Source organism: Canis lupus, chromosome 17 (genome assembly GCF_011100685.1).
Source record: "Canis lupus familiaris isolate Mischka breed German Shepherd chromosome 17, alternate assembly UU_Cfam_GSD_1.0, whole genome shotgun sequence".
NCBI classification, from domain to species: Eukaryota; Metazoa; Chordata; class Mammalia; order Carnivora; family Canidae; genus Canis; species Canis lupus.
In genome coordinates, this window is record NC_049238.1 from 50,741,655 (window position 1) to 50,756,196 (window position 14,542).

At 36.0% G+C, this 14,542-nt stretch overlaps 1 protein-coding gene across 13 annotated transcripts in view; it reads left to right on the plus strand.

Annotated features, from left to right (window-relative positions):
* EXOC6B (exocyst complex component 6B) overlaps positions 1 to 14,542 on the plus strand; it is a 628,567-nt gene that overhangs the window by 244,927 nt on the left and 369,098 nt on the right. For 12 of the 13 annotated variants that reach the window (XR_005372563.1, XR_005372564.1, XR_005372565.1 and 9 more), the window contains exon 7: positions 2,986 to 3,162. The exons of the other annotated variant lie outside the window; for it this stretch is intronic. Coding sequence is in view for 9 of the 12 variants with exons in the window: in XM_038561767.1 (XP_038417695.1) it covers positions 2,986 to 3,162 (177 nt within the window). In the remaining 3 variants the exon portion in view is untranslated. The remainder of the gene's footprint in view (positions 1 to 2,985; positions 3,163 to 14,542) is intronic. 13 annotated transcript variants of the gene reach the window in all.

The window sequence follows — 14,542 nt, forward strand, 5'->3', positions numbered from 1 at the left end:
ATGTATTATGTGGTAGAGTTTGATCCAAGTTGAAGATTCATGGTGGAGAGTACTGGATAAGCACATTGGAAAATTAGATTCAGCTTCCATTATGCTGGAGTCTAAGGGAAGTTGGGATGGTATTGGGATTTGTACTTGTTTAAATTTTTTCTCCCGGTTTCCCTCATGTTCAATTTGTGTGATGAATTCTGTGGCTTAAGAGAAGCCTGGCCCTAATATGCAGGGGAATTCTAATGAGAAGGTGATGAGTTCCATTTTAGGTCTGTTGGAAGTGAGGCGGCAGTAGAACCAACAAGCAGTATAGGCGATGTGCTACTGAGTCTTGGGAGAGTGGTCAGAGTGGAAAGAGAAGAGGGCTTGAGGAAGAAATCTTGCTTAATTTCTCTATATTAGGAAATCAGAGAAGGATATATATGAAGGAATCTTGAGAAAGATGTCATTAAGTATATAAAAATTAGTCACAAAGTCAACAATTAAGAAAAAGAAAACACCTAGTGCTTTCTAAGGTCTACTTGTCTGCTTGGTATCCTCCTCTCCCAATCCAACACAGATGGCAGAGATCAGTCTGCTGCTGCTTTGGTTCATGGTTATAAAGGTTGTCTTTGGAGGGACAGAATAAATGGTCCTGGTGAAATAGTTGAGCATGTTAGGACAGAGCTCTGAAGGGCTTTTGTTGTTGTTTTTCACGGACTTTAGTGTTACATTTTAATTTTAGCATATATTGCATACATTTATATAGTTCTATCTATATTTACTCTTTCCCACTTCCTGCCAGTCCCATAACAGAGTTTAGATCCATGGTAATTTTCATTTTCATTCATATTTTAATATTTCATTGTTCCACCTGAGATTCCGTGTTTCCAATTTGGCTGCTTCTGCTTAGCAGATCTGCCCTGACTATTCTTTTACAGACAGAAGCCTTGATCATTTTGAGAGACCTCAAGTACTGGTAAAGCCTTGGACTACAATTTGCCGTGCTTTGATTTCTAGCTATAGGGTTTGCTATCTAAATTTACCTATTTGGCCCAAACTGCGTTTCTTTACATTGTTAGGAAAATCCGGCAGCACCTAAAAAGAACACATCACAGAAGATCTAAAATTACTTCCCTAGGATACTTTCAGTTTTGTATCATTTCAAGTTTAAATGACAGTACTTGAATGTGGCTCCTCTTGATTGCTTTTGATATACTGGTAGTATTTTATCCATTGTGAAGAAAAATAAATGATTTGGGATTGAATAGATTAAGACCACCTTATGAAAGCTTTTAGTTTTGCTGTACTAAAAAGGACAGGATTAAAAGACAAGTGATCACTCTAGTGTAGGGCTTGCTTTTTTTAAATATGAAAGCTCTAGGAAGTTCTCCCTTCTTTTGTGCTTCCCCAGAGTCCTTAATCCTTTTTTGTGTGATTTGCTTGAAAGTGGAAAAGAACTTCTTACTTTTGAAAGACTTTTATCTAATTGAGGTTCTCATATGCTTGGAGGATAGGATATTTTATGTACAAACATAAATTAAATGTTTTTGGGTAACCTCTCTTTTTCAGTTTGTTACTGAAGCCATGTATATTTTATGTAAGTCAAACCAAAATATCAGTGAATATTATGCATGGAAACAAGCTTGTCCATTGATTCAAATCTCTGGAATGTAGATTCTTTTCATTTTCTTGGCAGAAACTGGCTCCCATAATTCAAGTTTTTCTCTGTCCTATTGTAATTGTCTCATTTAACCAGTGCCTGCACTAACATTCTTAATATTTATTTATCTTGAATTTCTTAATCTCATTCAGAATATTTGGAGACTCTGATTTTCTCCAGAACTAATTTCTGCCTGTCACTGAGGGGAAATGTCAAATATTGATTAAGAAATGCATATTTTGAGAGACCATACTTCTTAAGCTTTGTGTCTTAGGATGACACTGAGCATTATTTAAAAAATAGTGGAAGTTCCATTGTGAAATATTTTGGAACATGCTGGGTTAAACCAAATAAAGAAGTTTCCTTAAAAAAGATTTCTCTCAATTTTTATTCTCTTAATGTACATTGTGTACCTACAAGGCTCCATGACAACAGTGTTTCCCATGTATTCAACAACAGAACCTTTTGTGGGGGAAATACTTTGTCATGCTTTGAGGATCTATTGGTGTAGTAGGAAGATTTCTCCTCTGGATTTAGGAGATTATACATTGAGCTTCTACTTGACCACTAACTAGCCTTGTGACCTCAAACAAATCTTTTGTCTTCCAGCCTCATTTCCCTGAGTCGTGACTAAGGTCACTTTCAGCTCTAGCACCGTGTGGTTTAATACTTATGTCACTGACTCCACATAGTCACACTTTCCACTTCTTTGCATGGATTGAAACCACACCATCTGAATCTGTTTTATAAAGCCGAGTGGGTTACATTTCCTTTTTATGAAAGTTCAGAAGAAGAAACCCTTTAAAATTCTGTTTTACACAGATTAAGATCATGCAATTCTGAAGGATTAGTTAGTTCAAATTACTCTATTAAGATGTTTCATTCTCCTGATTACATTTGTTGGTCTCTTATAACCACAGAACTGTTCTCAAGGGTCTACTAAGCTAAAAAGCTCTTGTCCCTCTTCCCTCAACCACAATGATCCCAGCATGGCATGTATCTCGTGGGAGATGCATGTTTAGTCATTTGCACTAATCTCTTACCTGTGTAGGTGAAGAAGAGTAGGCTTCATTTTTGTGGTGATGTAGTGAGTATATTTGAAAGTCTTCTGATAACATCGACTGATTATCTTCTTTTCTGGGAAATGAATCAAGATGAGTAACTTCAGGGTTAAAAAATGTATATATTAATGTGTTTGATTTTATTTCTGGGACTAAAACTGTCTTAAGACATCCTATTGTATTTTCTTTAAGACACCAACTTGTTCAAAATTAGAAGTTCTTTGAATGCTGAATTAAGTCCTTTTCTTTCTTTCTTCCTTTTTAATGCGTGTGTATGTGTTTCTATCCTAGGCACAACAGCAAAGAAACTTGGATAACATCGTCTTGCAACAACCCAGAATAGGTAGCAAGAGAAAATCTAAGAAAGACGTGTACACAATTTTTGATACAGAGTTAGAAAGCACTAGCCCCAAGTCTGAACAGGATTCAGGAATCCTGGATGTTGAAGATGAGGAAGATGACGAAGAGGTAACCAACATTTGAACTGGGGAAATGAGACTAATGTTACGTTTACTTTTTTTTTTTTTAAGATTATATTTATTTATTTGAGAGAGAGAGAGAGAGAGAAGGCAAGCAATAAGAGAGGGAGAAGCAGGCTCCTTGCTGAGCAGAGTGCCCACTGCGGGGCTCAATCTCAGGACCCTGGAATTGTGACCTGAGTTGAAGGCAGACACCCAACTGACTGAGCCACCCAGGTACCCATAATGTTAGGTTTAAATGTAGTATATTTGAGATGTGATAAAGGATTTACCCAGGTAATACAACTTGTGTGATCTTATGGATATTAAATACCATTTTAAACACAAATGGGCCTCAACACAAGGAAATTGGAGATACACCATGGTATTTTAGATTCTAATTGTTTAGATTTTGAATATACTTAACCATTTTTTATTTTTTAAGTTTCAAGGTTTTTGACTATATACCAACTGGTTACTACATTAAGGAAAAAGTAGAGTTTACCTGACATAGAGAAAGATATAGGTGACCTCCTCTGAACTGGAACATGGTTACTTGAGACAAAAGATGTTGCTTTAAAAGTGGGGTACAAATAAAGGGGTCTTAAATTAATAATAGAAAAAGGCTCCAAAAATTTGAGAATGGATTTCTGAAAGAAATAAATACATGAGCAATTATGGAGAATCTGGGAATTTTGTGACATCCATAACCTCTTAGATCAGTTCTGTATCACTTTCAGTTGGCTTAACTAGTACATGTATTTATATCCTGATTTGTTGTTGGAAGTAAATTTAATGTGTTTTTAAAAATAAAACTACTGGGAATACTTGAGATTTCTTGTTAAAATGTTTTTCTAAATACTTACCATTTGAATAAACTGGATCAGTTTCTTTGTGAATGTAGTGATCAGGAGCATGAACACTGTAGTCCTACAGATTGCATCTAGATCCTGGCTTTGCCATTTTGTTATATTTTGTTTTTTAAAATTATCATTATTACTCACATCACTTACTTTTTTAAATGTCCACTGACATGTGTGAGGAACCATTTATGCCTGCACTCTGTCAGTTGTTTGCCTTTAAGTACTTGGCTCTTTTGCATTGTTTCGTTTCTTCAGATAAAATTGAGGTTATGGTCTTCTCCATCTTTGTTCTTTGTTATGTCTGACTGCCCTTCTTATTCTTAATCCCCCTCTCACCCAAAAACTATACCCTCAAACTTGCCACTGTCTAACTTGGGAATTTTAGGTAACTGTTGAATCTGTTGAAACTTGAGTCTTCATCTGTCAAGTAAAGATCGTAGTCTATGCCATAGGATTGTACAAGTGTCTGCTCCATAAAAGGTGGTCAGCAAATGTTAGTTTCTGTTCTGTTGTTAATCTTTTTTGCCACCTTGTGTTATGTATCACTACTGTCATTTTGTTCATCAGGATGTGTTTATTACATAAATGAGATACATTAGTAGTTAACAATGTGTGAGAGTTTCATCAAAATCCCTATTGCACCTGGATAAGAAATAGAGCTAGGAAAAGAACCAGGCACTTGCCTGATATCTACAGAAACAGAAAGGGGCAGAGAAGACTTGGTTCTCCTGAGTATTTTCTAGCATCCTCTCTTCTTGCTTGAAGTGACTGTTATGGTAGGATATGGATCTACCCTGAAGACCAGACTCTCAGGTATTAGGCCCGTCACTGATGGCAACTTAGTAGTGGTACAAGCAAGCATCAGAATCAAGAAAGAATACTTAATGCCCTTCATTTACATTTTGGGTACCTGTTAAGGAAATTAAATTCTTATAAGGCACTGTGACCTAAGGAAAACAGAAGTTAGACATAGTCTATACCCTCAATAATATATACCTCAAAGAGATGGCTAGATGATAAGGTGGAAGAATGAAATATATACATGGTCTCACATATAGTGAGAACCTTATGGATACAAGCCATTCTTTATCATGAGCTCACTGAAGATCCTGTGCAAATCCTCTTTAGTTTTTGTGCTATATTTCTTCTTTGTTTTGTCTTCTGAGGCCCAGAGAAGATAAATTGGGACTATGAAATGTGTTGAGGGTTTCTCATAAATGAAGTATTATAAGAATGTACTTGGAAGTTAACATTTTAAAATGGTCATATATCCCAAATCAAACAGAATCCTGTTAGAGATTTGCTGATTGAGCTCTTACAACAAGAATTCAGCACTTCACTGTCATCTAATGGCATCCTATCTTTAAAAAAAATCGTACCTTCTATTTATTTACTTCTCAGTTTGAATCTTCTTCAAGTGCACATTCTTAATCTCAAACCTCATGTAGAGAATTATTTATTTAGATGTCTCCAAACTGGTTTCTTGGCATAGTTCTTGCATGGTGTGAATAAATTCTTCAGATAAGATCTTTCGTGACCCACTGTGACGTTCTGACCTTCATTCTTGTCATTCTTCAACAGGCCTCATTGAGAGCAGCATAAATAGTTTTTGAAATATTTTGACTTCTAAACTGTGGCACAGAATCCTGTAAGGCAGTGATTCTTAATCTATTTGGGTTCATATATTTCTTTAAGAGTTTGATAAAAAATATATATGGCGTATTTCCCCAGTGAAATATACATGTATTCACTCAAAAAAGTTGTGCATGAAATTTCAGGGGATTTCTGAAACTCAGTTTGCCCTCAGAAGCCATGTTAAGAACACAGGTTATAAGTTAAGTGCTTCTGAAATTTTAATCTGCATAGAAATCACCATCAAATCATTATAAAATGCAGATTTGGATCTTGCAGGTTGGGGATGAAATCTGAGAATCTGCATTTGTAACAGGCTCCCAGGTGAGGATGGTGCTTCTTCTGTACACATAGCACACTTGAGGTTGCGGGGCTATAGAGGACCTCAAGGAAACATTTTTAGTGCATAAAGAAGACAGAAACCTTGAATGTTTGGATTTCTTATTGATTTTTCATTATTATGTCTTAAGATTTTTTCAACAATGAATGCAGTACTTGAAGAGAAAGTTATCTTTTGCTTTCTAAAATCTATTTCTTATACAAAAGAGTACCGGCATTATTTTTTATGAAATTTTATGACTTGGACTTAATATACTTAAGTTTAGGTATTTTCTTATGCACCGAAGTGAGAACTTTTTCTCTTTCCTGTACTTTTAATGAAAGTGCATTTAGTACATTCTTTGAGTCAAGTGACATTTGTAGACTGCTATGTCTTTAGTGTGCTAATACTTAATGAGAGACCACAGAATGAGATGGGTAAAAAAACCCTAACACCTAGAAAATGGCTTAGAACATAGTAAGCAGGTATTTAATATATTGTTGAACTGAAATAAAGTTTGTGCCAGACATAGAAAAACTAAATAGGCTGGGAATTGAAGATGAAATCATCTTGGATGAAAAAATCAGCTCACATGGAGAACCAACTGACATAGTCATTCTCTTGATTCCTGAGAAGTGTTGTAGGGAAAAGTGTTCCTCTGTAAAATTCTCTATTGTACTTTATTTTTTGTCTGAGCTAATGAAAGGGTCACCTTGATTAAAGTAAGGTTGTTTTTTTTTGTTTGTTTTTACTTGTCATGTATTAAAGTTGAACTATATAAATTGCTAAATAAATAAATTATCAAATAATAATAATTAATTCAATTGGCATTTTCAATGTAAATATGTATGATCTGGGGAATTTATTCTTAATCTCTATATCATCCTGTGGAATAAGTAGATGTTATTGCTCTTCTCTAAATATTTAGATAGGACTTAACAATTTTGTTTTAGAAGTGGTGAACTTTTTAGATTGAGAATGTACTTGTGGTGTTAGATTCATCAGGCGTCTCTTTTTTTCTAAAGATTTATTTATTTATTTTAGATAGAGTGCATGTGCATGAGCATGTGAGTGGGAAAGGGGCAGAGGGAGAATCTCAGGCAGACTCCCTGCTGAGCGTTGAGCTCAGCGGTTGGGGAGGGGGTGTGGGCAGGAGAGGTGGGGGGTTGGAGAACTTGATCTCACAACCCTGAGATCATGACCTGAGCTGAAATCATGGGTTGGTCACTTAACCAGCTGAGCCACCCAGGCACCCCAGGTGTATCGTTTTTGAGATATCTCAAGATAAAGTACAAGGATACTTTAAATGATATATTATTTGTGAGAAGGGGAACGATGATGCCTTCTGAAGGCAGAGCTGTTGTAAGGATTGACTGAAATAGTGTATATATATATAATGGTCTCATCACAGTGTTTGGCACACACAATGCTATGAGTATATAATAGTTACTATTATGGGATATGACTATATCCTTTTTTGGGGGAATAAAGGTAAAATACAAGTTAATACAGTTTTTGATAGCATATATTTGCATGGACTGGTGGAACACTATCTACTGTAAATAATCTGCTTGAAATAAAGCAATATTGGATAAGAAATAGTTTGAAGCAGGGCCTGTGATTTCTTTTTTTGTTTCTAGGTTACTTCAGAGCGTCTGCATTCTTAGAACACTTCCTTGGTACCATATTTCTGGCACATTCTTATTCTAGTTTGTATCTCTTTTATTTTTTTTATTTTAAATTCAATTTGCCAACATATAGTATAACATCCATGCTAATCCTATCAAGTGCCCTCCTTAGTGCCTGTCACCCAGTTACTCTATCCCCCCACAGACTTATTCTTCAGCAACCCTGTTTGTTTCCTGGAATTAGGAGTCTCTCATGGTTTGTCTCCCTCTCTAATTTTTCCCCACTCAGTTTCCCTCCTTTCCCTTATAATCCCGTTCACTAGTTCTTATATTCCACAAATGAGTGAAGCCATATGATTATTGTCCTTCTCTGATTGACTTATTTCACTCAGCATAATACTCTCCAGTTCCATCCATCGAAGCAAATTGTGGGTATTCATCCTTTCTGATGGCTGAGTAATGTTCCATTGTATATATATAGACCACATCTTCTTTATCCATTTGACTGTTGAAGGACATCAAGGCTCCTTCCACAGCTATTGTGGACATTGCTGCTATGAACATTGAGGTGCAGGTGTCCTGGTGTTTCACTACATCAGTATCTTTAGGGTAAATACCCAGTAGTACAATTGCTGGGTCTTAGGGTGGCTCTATTTTTAACTTCTTGAGGAGCCTCCACACTGTTTTCCAGATGGACTGTACCAGTTTGCACTCTCACCAACAGCCTAAGAGGGTTCCCCTTTCTCTATATCCTCTCTAACATTTGTTGTTTCCTGTCTTGTTAATTTTCCCCATTCTCACTGGTGTGAGGTGGTATCTCATTGTGGTTTTGATTTGTACTTCCCTGATGGCAAGTGATACAGAGCATTTTCTCATGTGCTTGTTTAGCCCTATGTGTGTCTTCTTTGGAGAAGTGTCTTTATATATTTTGTATCTCTTTTAATTGTTTATACTGTGAAAGAGTAGTAGTCACTGTTTTACCCATACAACTCTTTGTATGGTGTAGGTCAAATAAATGGTTGTTGACCAAATGATCCGTGTCAGATTTGGCTCTCAAGATTTTGGTATCTCTTTTGAAATATGGAGTTAACAGGATGGAATTGCTAATTAACATACAAGTATCATGTAATATATAATGCCTTCTGAGATGTCTTTATAATGTGGTACTGTACTGATTTTGAGATAACAAGATTATTTGTTTGCCAGGGATGCCATAACAAAATACCATAGAGTACCTGGCCTACACAACAGAAATTTATTTTCTCTCAGTTCTGGAGGCTGGAATTCCCAAGATCAGTGTGTCGCTAGGGTTGGTTTCCTGCTGAGGACTCTTTCTTTGGCTTGCAGATGACTGTCTTCTTGCTTCATCCTCACACAGTTTTTTTCTCTGTGATTGTATCTTCCTGGTATGTCTTCCTTTTTTAAAATAAAGACACCAATCCTATTTCCTTAGAGCTCCACCCTTATGACTTCATTTAACCTTGATTATCTTCCGAAAGGCCGTATTTCCAAATACAGTCACATTGGGGTTTAGAGCTTCAATATAAGAAATTTTGGGGAGATATAATTTAGTCCATAACACAGGGAGATTGGAAGGAACACAGGATTTGTATTTAGAAAGTACAAGTTCTGTCAGCTTTGTGTTATCAGAGCAAATCATGTAATTTCTCTGAGTGTTTCTTTTCTCACCTCTAAAATAGTGACAATAATTAATTGGTGCTAAATTGCTTGTGAAAAATTGTGGTTATTGTGATATTTGACCCAAATTTCAAATTACTTATTGCAACACTTTCAAATGACAACAAGATAACAAAATGAGGATTATTTCTCAGTCAGTTAAAGTGAAGTAAAGGATGCCATTATTACTTTAGAGTTAAATTCAGAGGCTGCCTATTGGCAGCCCCTGGGCCAGAAAGAGTTTGCAAAATGACTGTTGGCTTACATAGTGCTTAAAAGTTTTAAAAATATTTGCCAACGTTTAAGTAGTTGAATTCACATAAAAATCTGTATTTCCAACTTAGCCTCTATCTAAGTATGGAGAATCTCCTCGAGTAGCAAGGTTGCCACTAAGCTATGATATCTTTTGTGTCTGCACATTGGATGTTGCCATTTATTATCACACTTGTGCTATTGAGAGAAATATATTATTACTTACACTGGATCTGTACTTAAAAATGGCAAACTGTAAGATAGACTGACAAGGGTCACATGTTTGTAAAAAAAATGATAAGAACAGAGTTCTTTGTAAAAATGAGTAGTTGTTCTAGATATTTCACATACAAAGTATGTCTGTTAAGAGAATACAATTTGAAAAGTTGGCCTGATTCACTTATACCCAATACCCACTGACTTTTGTAGTCTTGGTTTTTCACTTCACTTCACTTCAGTTCTTCTTTTTTTTTTTTTTTTTTTTTTTTAGGTTTTATTTATTTATTTGAGGGAGAGATTGAGAGAGTCCTGGAAGGGGAAGAAGGGCAGAGGGAGAGAGAGAGAGAGAAACTCAGGCAGATTCTGTGCTGAGTGTGGAGCCCAATGTGGGGCTCAGTCTCATGACCCTGAGATCACAACCTGAGCTGAAACCAAGAGTCGGACACTCAACTGACTGTGCTACCCAGGTGTCCCATCAGAGTACCTTTTGGTTAGTTTGTTCATTAGTTATGTATGTATGTGGACCCCAGTGCGGGCTTGAACTAAGACTCTGAGATCAAGATCTGAGCTGAGATCAAGAGTTGGGTGCTTAACCAGTCACTCTTCTCTTTAATTCTTAATGAAAACTGGTCTATTAAGAATACATATAATGAAATGAAGAGTAAATACATACCCATACTTAAAATCAAAAGCAATAAAAGCAATTTAGAAAGTTGAATGAAAACTATGGCATGCTTTAGACATTCTGTTTTGGTTTTCTTATTCTTTTAGCTTTTAGGTCTGTCTATTGGCAGGGAATATTACGGCTCACATTGATTTAATATCGTTAATATTTTTTCATTGTGCTGATGGTATAAAGTTCTTGTTATTTTGAAATTATTTTCTTCAATTTCTAAACACTTACCTGACTTTTCAGTTCTTGTAGAATTTCTCCTTTATATTCTTATTCAACCACCCCCTTCACTCTGTAATAAGTTGCTAATAGCCCTAATGAGAGAATATACTCCTTTTCCCCTCATCTTTGTCTAAAATATTGAATTCTACTTTTCCCTGAGGACTAGCTAAACGTGACCTCTTCTGAACACCTATCTATCTATCTATCTATCTATTCATTATTTTTTTAAAGATTGATTTTATTTACTCATGAGAGAGAGAGGGAGGAAGAAATATAGGCAGAGAGAGAAGCAGGTTCCCTGCGAGAAGCCTGATGTGGGACTCGATCCCAGAACCCTGGGATTATGCCCTGAGCCGAAGGCAGATGCTCAACCGCTGGGCCACCCAGCCATCCCTCACTCATTATTTTAAATTGAGGTATAATTGATTTTTAACATTATATTAATTTCAGGGGTATAGCATAAGGATTCAATATTTGCGTGGGAAATATCAGAAAGGGAGTGGGAAATATCAGAAAGGGAGACAGAACGTAAAGACTGCTAACTCTGGGAAACGAACTAGGGGTGGTAGAAGGGGAGGAGGGCGGGGGGTGGGAGTGAATGGGTGACGGGCACTGGGTCACCCATAACATATTCTGTATGTTAGTAAATTGAACACCAATAAAAAAAATTAATTAAAAAAAAAAAGGATTCAATATTTGCATATATTGCAAAATGATCACCATAGTTGTCTGGTTAACATCCATCAGAATGCCTAGTTACAAAATTTTGTTTTCTTGTGATGAGAACTTTTATTTTATTATTTTATTTTTTTAAGATTTTCTTTATTTATTCATGAGAGAGAGAGAGAGAGGCAGAGATACAGGCAGAGGGAGAAGCAGGCTCCATTGTTTTTTTATGATGAGAACTTTTATTTTATTATTTAATTTTTTTAAGATTTTCTTTATTTATTAATGAGAGACAGAGAGAGAGAGAGAGAGAGAGAGAGAGAGAGAGAGAGAGAGGCAGAGATACAGGCAGAGGGGGAAGCAGGCTCCATGCAGGGAGCCTGATGTGGGACTCCATCCTGGGTCTCCAGGATCACACCCCGGGCTGAAGGCAGCGCCAAACCGCTGGGCCACTGGGGCTGCCCGATGAGAACTTTTAGATGTCTCTTAGAAACGTACAAATATGCAATGTACTATTGCTAACTGTAGTTACCATGCTATACATTACATCTATATGACTTCTTAATTTTATGATTGGAAATTCGTACCTTTTGACCCCCTTCACCTATCTTGCCCACACCCCAAAATCTTATCCAGAGTAGCACCTTCTTTATAAAAACTTATTTTTTAAGGGTAGCCCAGGTGGCTCAGTGGTTTAGCACCGCATTCAGCCCAGGATGTGATCCTGGGGAGCCAGGACTGAGTACCGCATTGGCCTCCCTGCATGGAGCCTACTTCTCCCTCTGCTTGTGTCTCTGCCTCTCTCTCTGTCTGTGTCTCTTATGAATAAATAAATAAAATCTTTAAAATAATTTATTTTTAAAAAGAATTTTAGATCTTCAGAAAAGTTAGAAGAGTGGTAAAATGAACATCCATATACCTTCACTTAAATACTCCACTTACTATAATTTGGCACTTTCTACCTTAAAAATTTGATTTTGAAAGAATCTATTTCATCAGTCCTCTTCTCCCCACCAAACCTGAGCTATTTGAAAAGAAGTGGTGTGCTTCATTCATCATATTTGAAATCTCAATACTATAATATTTGGTTTACCAAAAATGACACTCTTCTACATAACTATAATGCAGTGATCACACTCAGGAATTTTAACACTGATATGATACTACCACTTAACATATAACCCATGTACAAATTTCCCCAGTTGTCCCAATAATCTCCTATATAGCAGATTATTTTTCACTTTTCCTACAGCTACATCTAGACAAGTATCACACATTACATTTAATTTTTATGTTTGTTTATTCTCCTTTAATATCCCTCTATTTAGATACGTCTGGTAATCCTTGTGATTAGGTTTAGGTTGATCATTTTTGACAGGACTATTATGAAAGTAATATTATGTCCTTTTTAGTACATCACATCAGAAGGCACACTGTTGGTTAAGGTGGTGTCTACCAGATTTTTGCATCATAAAGGTACCCTTCTCTGTTTGTAATTGTGATCTGTGGCGTGATACTTTTAGGTCCTGGGACAATCCTGTTCCCTAACAGTTTTTCTGATTTAGTGATTTAGAATTCATTGATGCTTTGTTCCTGAATCATGTATTACTGTGTTGGTTATAAACAGTGATTTTTCAGGATCACTGGGTGGCGCAGCGGTTTAGCGCCTGCCTTTGGCCCAGGGCGCGATCCTGGAGACCCGGGATCGAATCCCAGGTCGGGCTCCCGGTGCATGGAGCCTGCTTCTCCCTCTGCCTGTATCTCTGCCTCTCTCTCTGTATCATAAATAAATAAATAAAAGACTGTTTCTGTAAAAAAAAACAAAAAAACAAAAAAACAGTGATTTTTCTATTTTTATCGTTTCTTTCACATTGATTAGCTGGCATTCTTCCTTCTATAAAGCAGAACTTTCCTTTTGTCTCATTTTTTTTTTTAAGTGTCAGTATTGGTACTTGAATTCTTATTTTATATAAAATGGGTTATATTCCATTCTTGTCTTTCATTTTGATTCTCTAATTGTTCCAGGTTTGGCCAGTGGGAGTCTTTTCCATTATCCTTTGACACATTTCCATCAGTTTTGAAGCACTTCCATTTTTTGGGCACAGGATATTCTTGGTTCACTTCAAGTTCTGCACCAGCTCTGGAATCAGCTATTTTGTCAAAGAATGCTTGTCCTTTTTACTGGAGAATTGTATATAGAAACTGAAATGTAGGCATTAGGTATACTCCTTCTGCAGACAGAGCTAAGAAATGCACACACTGCACTAACACATAGACAGTTTTATGAATCCTGAGTTAAGGCTGATGCTTCTAGTTTTACCCAAATATCATAGTCTTCCTCTTCTCCTATTCCATATTTGTGTCTCTGAGAATTCTGGTTCCCAGAGAATTAATATACTTACCCATTGCCTGCTCCTATAACACAAGCAAAATAGTTTCAGAATTACTGTGCAAATGTCACTAAAAGCAGTAAATGTATGAGGTTCAAGATTTCTTTGCAATTGTTTTTATCCTACAGTATATCCCACTAGGGCTATAATTCAGAGTGTTGTTCAAATTATTTTGCTACTTTTTCTTATGTGTGATTGTTACCAAATTGATATATAATTGGGTTCATTTGTTTATTTTGTATATTTTTTAGAGTCCCATCCTTATTAATTTAATTTTTTGAATATGTAAAAAGTAAACATATTTCAAAAAGCAAAAATTTATAAGAAGATATATTCAGTGATATCCCATTCTCCTCTTTATCCCTTCTACCTTACTCCTGCCTACTCTTTGTAAGTAATCAGTATGAGTGTGTGTGTTTGTGTGTGTGTACAAGTACTTTTCCTCATACCTTACACAATCTATTAATAAAATAATGCATATATGTTTTTGTATCTTGTTTTTTTACTAGAAAATATATCTTGAGAATTGTTCCATATTAGTTCATAGAAATCTTTCTCATTCTATTTTTACTGGTAAATAGTACTCCATTGTTTGAATTGAATGTACTACAGTTTTTTCAGCCAGTCTCCTATATGTGAGTATTTAATGATTTCTAATATTTTCTTATTAAAATACAGTGTTTTGGCTACATAGCTATTAGAATTAACTTTAAAAATATACCATACGAAGGACTGGCAGGGTGCCTAGCTACTCTTTTTATTACTGGGAATTGAATTTTTCCCATCCTGGTATTCAGCTTCAAGCAGAGAATTCTTGAGGGAGTATCTTTTGATTTTGGCTACAGGGTT